Source organism: Mus pahari, chromosome X (genome assembly GCF_900095145.1).
Source record: "Mus pahari chromosome X, PAHARI_EIJ_v1.1, whole genome shotgun sequence".
In the NCBI taxonomy this organism is placed as follows: Eukaryota; Metazoa; Chordata; class Mammalia; order Rodentia; family Muridae; genus Mus; species Mus pahari.
This window is the reverse complement of record NC_034613.1, coordinates 142,136,261-142,147,368: the sequence shown is the minus strand read 5'-3', so window position 1 is coordinate 142,147,368 and position 11,108 is coordinate 142,136,261. Positions and strand designations below refer to the sequence as shown.

Here is an 11,108-nt window from a genome sequence, read left to right as displayed (position 1 = left end):
TATATATATATATATATATATATATATATATATATCACATACACTAGACAAACCATTATGAGACAAAAAAGATCTCCCCAAATATCTCTATTTTTGTTTTGTGTTGCCCATGTATAGCCAGGCCTGGGGCCTCCCTTAAGTGTGGTTTGTATTTCCAGTGAGGCTCCATTCAAATAAACTAGCTTCAACCTGTGCAGACCCTGTGCATGCTGCTACCATCCCTATGTGTCTGTATGTGTGTCAGTCCTGCAATTACTACTAATATAAGTTCATTTGTCTTTTAAGTAACATGGATAATGAGAAAAAGTAATTTCCTGGTTATCAGAGCCATGAGCATACACAAGCCAGCGATTCAAAAGCCCATGATTGTTGGCATTACTGTGTGCACACTGGAGACAAACTATCTTAAATGCCCCTTCCTCTCTCCTATTGTTCTTGATATTTATACTCACTCCATTTCTACATTCGAATGCTCATATGTGTTCCAGTGTACACAACAGTTGAGAATCTCAACTCTTTGTGTCCTAAAACCTGAAAAAGCCTAGCTTTCCAGAAACATCTATACTGAGCCACATCCCCCATTCTCTTCTGAAGGGGGTCTCCCAGTTGTTGTTACTCTACTTGATCATGGTCTCACCTCTGTCCTTGTGTGTTTATTTCCACAAGATTTCCTGAAACGGAGACCTGAGAGCTTTTATTCTCAGCTTTTAATCTCAGCCACTGTCCCAAGTCTGTCTTATTACCATCTCCTCTGAGGAAACTTTCTTTTGCTTTTTTTCTGTACAGATTTGTAAATGATTCGTGTAACCCAGTCACTTTGTTCTTTCCCTTTCCAGTGTTCTCAAAGAACTTGGTTCTCACTTGTACATCCATTTCTTCCCCCAGGTGATTTAGTTTCTGGTTCTACCAAAATCAAGTGTCTCCCCTAGCACATGCCCAGTTTTGCACGCTATTGTCCAAGAGGTAATCAAAGTAACTGAACTCACTTCTTTGGGCTGAAAACTGAAATTCTAATAGCTTGACACCTTGGAGGTGAAGGGCAGTCATATGAATGACATTGCCAGTTCATTCTTTACATCAGTACTCAGTGTAAAACAATTTCCAGGATTCTTAATCATCAAGGAACACTACAAATTTGAAGTGGTGTCTCTACTCCATCTATCCCAATTTTTTTATTTAAAAGTTTTATATAATATTTTTATCATATTCTTTCTTCCACGTTCTCCAAGATTCTCCCTACCTAACTATCCAATTTCATGCTCTCTCTCTCTCTCTCTCTCTCTCTCTCTCTCTCTCTCTCTCTCTCTCTCAAAAAAAAAAAACAGAAAATGGAAATTAAAACAAACAAACAAAAAGTAAAAAAAAAAAAAAAAAGAAAAGAAAAGAAACAACCTGAAGCCAAACAAACCCAAAAGCATGGAATCCATTTCATGTTGGCCAATTATTCCTGGGCATGGGGCCTGGCTGAAGTGTGGTCCTATGCTCATTTTAAGGTGAGGAAGTCTTACACAAGGACATTTAAAAGCTCATCAAATTTTGTAAGTTAATCAATAGCTGTAATCATGATGAACTTTGTCTTTTTTTTCACAGGTTAACATTTTTCGTTAGTCAGAGAAAGTTAATCACTACTGCTTGGGAATAAAAATTAATTCAGAGAAACCATTAAGTAAATGAAATTCTGCCAACTTTTCTAAGGCAGGATTTTTTTTTCTTTTTTTAAAGCAAGGTCTCTATGTAGCCCTGGCTTGCCTGGAATTTACTATGTAGACTACGCTGGCCACCCAAGTACTGGGATTCAAGGTGTATGCCACCATGTTCGGCTTTAAGACAAGAATTTAAAGGACACTTTATTCAGTGAGCTGTGTCTCACCTTGGGCATGGAGATGTTATCAAGACTTAACTGCCAGGCTGTCCCATAGGTGCATCTGTTTCCACTGGCTTTGGATTTAGAATGTACATGAAGCCCAAAGAGCCATGCCCTACCAAAATGGAATCATTCTTTCAAAATGCCGTTGACTAACCTGGAACTTTAAGGAAGCAGATTGAGCTGAACAGACCAGCTTTTCCTAAAAGTACTCTAAAGGCGCCAGAGGGCCCAGGAGCTCAGTGGAAGTGGAAAGTTTCGGCAGTTCCTAAATTTCACTTATTGGCAATGTAGCAATGGTTTACATGAAAGGGGTCAGTGTATTGCTACATATAACACTTTCTTCCCACTTACCTCACATCATCTTCATGGGTTACAGTCTAGAGGTCTTGAATGGGTTTGTTTTCTCAGCCAGTTAAGAAGTTAAAAGGCAGGGAAAATCTCCAGGGCATCAGGTAGCATTGGGAGAACGCTCAGACACAGCAGACAAAATCAGCAGTAAAGAAAAGACTTTTAGTTGGGGGTGAGGAAACACACACACACACACACACACACACACACACACACAGCACAAAGCACACAAAGAAAAAGACCCTCTGCAAAGTGGAAGGAAGACTCAAGACTCAAGCCCTCAATGAGGGCTGGGGGTTTTAAAGGTCTTTTGAGATGGGTCTTGCCCCCAATTTAAGGGTGATTAGTTTGAACAAAGGGTCAGGAGGCCGAAAGCTCCACATATCTGCAGGAAACAGGTTCTGTTTTGGCCTTGGACTTGTTGGACAGGAAGGGGATCCCTACTAGTAAAAGAAAAAAGCCCAACAGGCTTTCTGGTTTTTCAGACAAGGGTCTATCTGTGTAGTCCTGGCTGTTCTGGAGCTCACTCTGGAGACCAGGCTGGCCTCAAACTCACAGAGATCCACCTTGGGCCTTTGTTTTAAACCACCTGTCTTTAGTCTCTGGTCAGGAGAATGAGGAAGAAGCCAGCCATCTTGGAAACTCATTATCATTATTATCTAGTCATGGCCCCAATTCTTACCTGTTTGCCTGTCAGGGAGTCTGTCTAGCTCTTTGTCCCCAGCAAGGAATGACAAGTTTCCCTCAGAACAAGAGTTAGGAAGAATGCTTTATGAAACCCACATCTTGATCGGCTTTTATGAATACTCTAAAAACCTTAAAATAAGTGTCATTTCTTCTGTTCTGTGGCCCTTTTAAAAACGTACTGTTCTGAATCTGACGGTTTGCAATTGGATGCCTATTTATTCTCATCATTGATCCCACTGTCCAAATCTTTAAAATATTTCTCTTGTAGAATGTTGTGTACATTTGAGTAGGCTGCTTCAAGTCATTTCTGAAAGATGAAGGATAAATAATGCTATCAAATTCAAAGCAGTCATGTTTATAGGGTGAGGCAAAAACAAACAAACCAACAAACAAAAAACATGGCATTTTGAGAAATAAATGAGAGCTCTCAGGGCCAAGGTGAATTTAATAAAAATGCTTTGTTAAAACCTATTCTTTAAAACTGGAGGTGGATAGGCTGGAGAGATGGCTCAGAGGTTAAGAGCATTGACTGTTCTTCCTAAGGTCCCGAGTTCAAATCCCAGCAACCACATAGTGGCTCACAACCATCTGTGATGAGATCTGATGCCCTCTTCTGGTGGTTCTGAAAACAGCTACAGTGTACTCACATATAATAAATAAACAAATCTTTAAAAAGAAAATAAATAATAAAAATAAAACTGGAGGTGGCGGCAGACACCTGTAGTCCCAGCGCTTGGACGGCAGAGGCAGGTGGATAGCTGAATTTGAAACCTGGCTACACAGAGAAATCCTGTCTCAAAAAAAACAACAAAAAACCTGGTCTTTATGCTCTTCTAAGGTCAGGATTGTTACCCTATGTACACACACACACACACACACACACACACACACACACACACACAGTCTTCCAGCCATACGAGGGTGGAAAGTGGAGGAGAAGGAAACTCATATTTTAAAGTGATCACAAAATCGTGACTGCTGGCACATGGAACTAATCTTTGTGCGATGGAGGGGAAACTTGTGACCCTCCACACAAACGAAAAGGCGATATTTTCAGTGAATGTGTGTTGAGAATTTGATTGTGTGAGGAGCTGTAGTAACTATTATGGAAATGGCCAGCGGATTCATGCTCCCAGCTACTCTTGCCGATTGGATCAACAGACCAGCTCTTACCAAGCACCCGCCGGTCCATCTATACAGTCTCTTACCACATCTTTCTTTCTTTCTTTTTTTTTTTATCTTGTCCTTGAAGCAAGGAACTTCGAGATGCTTTCAGGCTTCTTGTACTTTCAGAATACAGTCATAGATTTTGTATGTAGGAACGAAGAGCGAATGGAATGGTTTTTTTTTTTCCTCCCGGTGTGCCCATTCAGAGTTTTTTGGGTTAGCATTGTCTCTGTGGGAGCCAAATTGTAAGAAAGCGTAATGTCGGAGTTTGGGGCGGGGGGGGGGCGCTTCAATCAGAGATGAAAGTGTGGTGCAGTACAGCCCCACACTATGAGGGAGAGCTGGTGCCTAGAGAAAGTCATAAGGGAGTTACAACAGAACTAGAAGGGCACTGTGCTCCCTCCACGTGCCCGTCTAGCATTTAAAACCTGCTGAGTGAGAGACTGGAAGAAACACCGTTTGAGTTGGCTCCCCAGGTCTGATTTAAAGGGCACAAAAAGGAGTTCCGAGGTCACAGTTCCACCACTGAACCCCACCACTGGGCAAGCAATTTTGTTTCCCATCAGTTTCTGCTCATAAATTACCATTATGCTTTGGTTTGGCAGAAACACGAAAAAAAAAAAAGTGTTATTTTTCTTTAAAATTTTTTATGTTTTTTTTTAGCGGAGTATCTAGAATTTGAACTGTTTTCAAGAGGGACTTTGGGGTATTCCTTTATAAGGGAGATACTCTATCTGGCGAGAGAGGGGCGGCCAAGGTGGCGCCCACAGTAGGTGATTAGGGAACTTCTGGGGTGTCTTAGACGTAAAACAGGAAAATACGCTTGCAAGGGGAAAGGCGTCTCTTTGAGAGACCGGCTCATAGCTTGCTCTCAAGGCAGGCTCTGATAGGCCAATAAGAAAGTCGAACGCACGAGGGGACGTGACGTGAAGTGACCCAGCCAGGTTTGGGCACCATGGTAACGGCATCCCCCATAAGAAGGGGCTGTTGGTACAGCCCGGAGGAAAAGGCGTGGTCTAGGCGGCGGATGGAGGCGGGCTGGTGACATGGGCGGAGCGCAAAACTCGGCCTGTGGTCTTAGGCGCAAGAGTGATCGCACGTCGCTGTCTGAGGGCAAAGGCCTGGCTGGGCAAGTCACTTCCGGCTGTTCTCGGGTGGGGGTGGGGGTCCCGTCAGCGGTTTCCTTGTAGAGCTACGGTGGGAAGCCGGAGCCGGAGCGAGCCGGAACCGGAGCTGCCGGAGGGCGGGACTTCCGGTTCCCGGCCCCCCCACCAGCCCGAGGGCGGGTCAGGAGTCAAGGTCTCGCGAGGCGGCGGCGTGAGGTAAAGGGGGCGTGAGCGAGATCCTCATAGGCTGGCCGCCGCGTGCCGGGAGCCCGCGCGGAGGTTGAATTCGGTAAGGACGGGCGACTGTGTGTAGCCTTGGTCGCGGGGTCGCAGCGCCTGTCTGAGGGGACAAGGACTACCCCCTTCGGCCTTTACGCGCACTGTCTTGCGATACCTTGGTCCGGGGAGACCCGGAAGGTGTAGGCCCGAGGGTATAGCGGGGGTGCAAGGCGAGCTCCCCTCGAGGAACCGGCTTCCCAGGGCGCTGTCGTCTGTCAGGGGGCACTAACTGGGGATTGGGTCCGGTTTGGAGGTGGGGGGGACTGTATTTCTAGACACCGAGGCTGAAGACGCTGGAACTCTTCCGGATCCGTCTTACTGGTATGGGGGTGTGGTGGGGGGAGACGGATAACGCCATCCTCCGGGGTGGGCATCCGTAGCACAGCAGTGGCGGGAACCCAGGTCTGACCCGTCTGTCTCCACTTCTCAAGTTCTTAACATCTTTTTTTCTTTGGTGCTCAACTCCAGATCGAGAGAACAGGAACTTCCAAAACAGTGGCTGGGGATCCGCGGGTGACCGCGGGCATTAAGGGCTGGCTACGGGACCGAAGCTGCTGGGAACTTGTAAGTGTAACTCTACCTCGTTTGTCTTTTCCTGGAAAAAAGCATGAGAAATAATTTGAGTGTGTACACCTTAGCTTGCCTAGTCTCTTCTGAAAACCACGGTTGCTTTTTCTCCTGCTTCCTGAACTGTAAATTTACCCCTTTGCGGTGCAAAAGTGTTGTTGGCACGTGGGAGGGAGTGGGTGTGTGCCTGAAGAACTGTGAGCATGACTAGTATGCACAACAAAGCTTTTCTTTTCGAAACTTTTAGCATGCTGAAGTTAGGCAGAAATGGCGAGAGAGCTGCAACCAGTGTCAACTATCTCAGAGTCTAGTGTGGCCTTTTTTTTTTTTCTTGATAAGGCAGGTCCCTACACTTCTGTTTATTTCTGTGGATCTCAACCTGTCCAGAGGTTGGATTTTGAACATTTTCAAGCAGTTCAGGGTTAATTCTAGCTGGCTGGTTTGTAAGTGTGTGCCTTGCTGTGAACATGGAAAATGGGGTGAATTAGTAGATGGTTTTGCTCCCATCCCTCCCTAGTCCTTTCTTGTAAGCTATATCTGTTGAAGTCTGCTCCCATAACATAGCTGTAGCCATCTTGTTCCACGCCTGCCAGCTATTTCATATTGTTGCAGTAATATGGCTACCAGTCATTAACACAGAAAAATAACTTGACTCAAAGCAGGGTCATGCTGACCACATACCTTGCTATATTCCAAGGTTATAAAGTTTGTTAATCTTAAGAAATTCCACAGCTTTACCAGTAGGACCCATCAAATTAAAGAACTGTTATGTCTAAAATAACTTAAGTCAGAACTGACCAGCGGGCAGCACTTCCAACACTGGCATATGAGCTCATTGTGGTTTTAGTCGATTTAGCCTTTATAAGCTGGCCCTGAGAAATGGGGTCATAGCTCCCGAAGTGTGAGCTGTGTCCCTGACTGATCAGTCAGTCAGTCCTAGGGTGTGGTGTTCAATAACCATCCCTGTTTGACTGAGATTGGTGTTCTTGTCGTTGTGGGGTAACTCCTGAATCCCAACAATATCCAGGTCCTGATAATGCCAGGCAGAAGGGAGTAATTATAATAGGAGATAATAATTTTAGTTTTAATTATGGATATGTGTGTAGGTTTCTGCGTGAGTCCACTAAGGTAGGGAAGAGGCTGCTGGGTCACCTGGAACTCGAGTCACAGCAGGTAGGAGCAGTCTGCCATGGCATTGACACTGGAACTTGCTCAGGCCCTCTGGAAGAGCCTTTGACCATGGAGCCACCTCAGCTCCAGGACGTAATTATTCTCCTTGTGTGCATCTTCCTGAGCCCTATAGCTATTAAAGGGCATGTCTGACCTCTCAATAGCACCTTCCCCAAAATGATCACATTCAAAAGGATCTCAAGACATGTCCAGACCTCCCCTGAGAAGGATGATGTTGTTAGAAAACCATGGAGACAAGACTTGTATATATGTGAATCTTGATGAGTTTAATGAAATGGCTAATATCTTTTAAATAAGTATGTATCCACTATTGACAATGAATTAGTGTTTTTGAACATTGCTTTGCTCTAAGGGTTTCTCAACTTCTTTACAGTTTATTAATTCATGTAGGAGAAGGAATTCATTACTAGTGCTAGTTTAGTCACACCTGAGGCTTGAAAGTGCATCATGAACACATTGCCACTGGCAGTTTCTTTTCTCCAACATTGATTGTAGATTCACTGAAAGGAATTAACCCTGACCAAAATAAAGTCCTGGCTGCTGGTTATGCCTACACCCTCCTTAGCCTGGTTATTCAGAACACTCGCACTTCATGTGCTTAGACTTAAAATTGAAAAGGTCATGTTCATCTAGTTACTAATGTTTTTGTGAGTGGGACTTTTCTTTCTGCAGTTTATTATTATGATTTGGTTTTATGTGTGGAAGTTAAAAGCTGAAGGCCTGAAATCGCAATGTTCATATTAGGATTGTTTGCTGGGTTTAGTCCTAACCAAGAAAACAAAAACAGTGGCCCACAGATGTGGAACTTGATTTGAATGACTTTCTACATTGTAAGTCATGTTCATATTTCTAAATTGTTTTGAAAAAAAATTGATGTACAGTAGGCCTTGATTGAGCTTTCAGGATGCTATCTACACTGTCTCAACCTATTTCTACCCAGGAAGTATTATGGTCGTTGCTGCACTACTGTGTATATGTCCTCTAGTGATATTGCACCCTTGGTAATACTCACTGTTTCTGGCAATTTCATTGACAGGGGAAGACCAGGTGTACACTCAGGACCTAGAATGACCAAGAATGTGGAACCTTAAAAAAAGGTAAAGTGCAAAACCCTTTGCTAGTTCCCACAGCTCAGAACTCAGTGTTGACTGCTGTTTCAAGTAAGAAGATTGTCAACATATTGTTAACATTCTCCTTCAGATGTTTAAATCTGACTTGTCAAAAGCAGCATTACTGAGAGGTAGTAGCTTATTCAGAAACCAGCATTTTAGGACATCCCTGAGCACTGTGCTTATATTTCTGCTTGCTGAATGGAATCTGTGGTTGTGAACTAAGATTGTTGCCTGCTGTTTTCTTAGATAAGAGATTATAACTGGTGACTATTCTGACTTAAATTGAACAGTTTGCATGTTAGTTACTGAGGAAGTTCCTAGTCACCTAGAAATGAGGCATAAGGTAACTGTAGGGAGATAAACTGTCCTTTGCTAGTAATGAGCTATGACATATAGGAGCTAGAATGGGAATGGTAGAAATGTAATGTTACTCCAGTGATTGGTAATGCTCGTGGTCTCTGTACCTCTAGAAAGAAGTGAAGCAGGGCTCACACCTGGGACCCTAGGAACGTCAAGGCAGGACTTCCAAGACATTCTGGGCTATATAGCTATGAAACACTATCTCCAGCAAAATCAAACAGACTCGAGTGTGAGTCTCTGAAATGTAGCCACAAGTCACTTGTTATTTATAAGTAAATTTTAATTTCATTAAACTTTTATAACTGTGCCTACTCCTTGTTATATTTATACCATACATTTCCATCTTCAGAGGAAATTTGGTGTTATGATGGCATTACTAAGTCCTCCCAGTTTTCCAATTAATTTGGAAGGCCATCAGACTTGGAGAGCAGTAGTAATAACAGGCTTGTTTTATGAAGTCTTTAGGAAGAATTCTGATGGAGGATAGAGTGCCATTTCATTAACCTTCCAATAATTGGCCCTCTCTAGGGTGGCGGCCCAGGGTGTCCCATAGGTCTTGGCGCAACCAGGAGAGGTGGCAGCAGCAGCAGCAGCAGCAGCAGCAGCTAGCAACTGGGGTCCAGGGCGCGCTCTCTACCCACAGAGATGAGCCGTCAGACTACTACAGCATTATCCACTGGGACCTCAAAGGGTCCACCATCCCAGAGGGTACCTACCTTGACTGACACAACTGCATCCAACAATGACTTGGCGAGTCTTTTTGAGTGTCCTGTCTGCTTTGACTATGTGTTGCCACCTATTCTTCAGTGTCAGAGTGGCCATCTTGTTTGTAGCANCTGTCGCCCCAAACTTACATGTTGTCCCACCTGCCGGGGCCCATTGGGATCCATTCGCAACTTGGCTATGGAGAAAGTGGCCAACTCAGTACTCTTCCCTTGTAAATATGNCTCTTCTGGATGTGAANTAACTCTGCCACACACCNAAAAGGCAGAGCANGAGGAGCTNTGTGAGTTCAGGCCTTACTCCTGCCCCTGCCCTGGTGCTTCCTGTAAATGGCAAGGTTCCTTGGATGCTGTCATGCCCCACCTGGTGCATCAGCACAAGTCCATTACCACCCTGCAAGGGGAAGACATAGTTTTTCTCGCTACAGACATTAACCTTCCCGGTGCTGTCGACTGGGTGATGATGCAGTCTTGTTTTGGCTTTCATTTCATGTTAGTCTTGGAGAAACAAGAAAAATATGATGGTCATCAGCAGTTCTTTGCAATTGTACAACTGATAGGAACACGCAAGCAAGCTGAAAATTTTGCATATCGACTTGAGCTAAATGGTCATAGGCGGCGATTGACTTGGGAAGCCACTCCTCGATCTGTTCATGAGGGGATTGCAACAGCCATTATGAATAGTGACTGCCTAGTGTTTGACACCAGCATTGCACAGCTTTTTGCAGAAAATGGCAATTTAGGCATCAATGTAACTATTTCCATGTGTTGAAACGGCAATCAGATATTTCTGGCCAGTGTTTAAAATTTGCATTTGACTTCACAGAGAATAAGCACCCATCTGCTTGCCAACCTAAAACTTTCCCGGTAGGTAGAAGCTAGACATGAAGGTAAATAAAAAGAAAAGCTGTTAATACAGGAAACAGTTGCATGTAGTAACACTAATACATTTAAAAATAATTCAACAGTAAACCACTGAAAAAAAATACCCAAGATGGGCATCTTTTGTATTAAGAAAGGAAACATTGTAAAATATTTCTGAACTTTGTGTTTGTTGTAGATTGATTGTATTGTTGACAATTTTTCGGGGGTGTGTATCTGTGCACACATGCGTGCACATGTGTGCTTGGTTTTCCTTTAACTGACAAGCCATCTGCGTGGTCATAGCCCACTGTTTTCCCTTGTGAGTCAACACTTAGTGCTGCTGTGGTTTGGTTTTGGTTTGGTTTTTTGATGTGTGTGTATTTGCTAATTTTTATTCTAGTTTTTCATTAAATAAATTTGACTTTTCTGTAATTCAGGTTTTTCTCACTTTTGTACCTTTTAAGTTAGTGTCTTTTTGATATTCATAATTGCTTAATGTCAAAAGTTTGTATTCAGTACATACTTTCTTTTCCTTCAATCAATTTATTAGAAATATTTTTAATTTAGCCCTTTTGTGAAAATAGGAATTCCAGAAAGGAAAGGTAGCAGAGCAGCTGTCACGGCTGAAGCGAGTGCAGGTTAGGTTAGGGAGTAAACTCTGATTTATATAAATTAAAAAAAAGTCAGGCTTTTCCTCTCTTCAAATGTCTTGGGCAAATCACATGTTTAAATTGGTTCTTGTATTTATTGGTTTTGCAAAAGAGTGCATCATCATACGTAGTAATTGTAACTAAAGTAAATAATTTGCTTTTTAAAAAAGGCAGTTGGCAAAAAATGT

At 43.3% G+C, this 11,108-nt stretch overlaps 1 protein-coding gene across 1 annotated transcript; it reads left to right on the top strand.

Annotated features, from left to right (window-relative positions):
• The first annotated feature begins 5,182 nt into the window (after nt 1-5,182).
• LOC110313835 (E3 ubiquitin-protein ligase SIAH1B) lies at nt 5,183-10,702 on the top strand. Its single transcript, XM_021188251.2, has 4 exons — nt 5,183-5,464; nt 5,923-6,018; nt 8,249-8,309; nt 9,213-10,702. The coding sequence occupies exon 4, from the start codon at nt 9,330-9,332 to the stop codon at nt 10,176-10,178; it is 849 nt and encodes a 282-aa protein (XP_021043910.1). The 5' UTR covers nt 5,183-5,464; nt 5,923-6,018; nt 8,249-8,309; nt 9,213-9,329; the 3' UTR covers nt 10,179-10,702.
• The last annotated feature ends 406 nt before the right edge of the window (nt 10,703-11,108 follow it).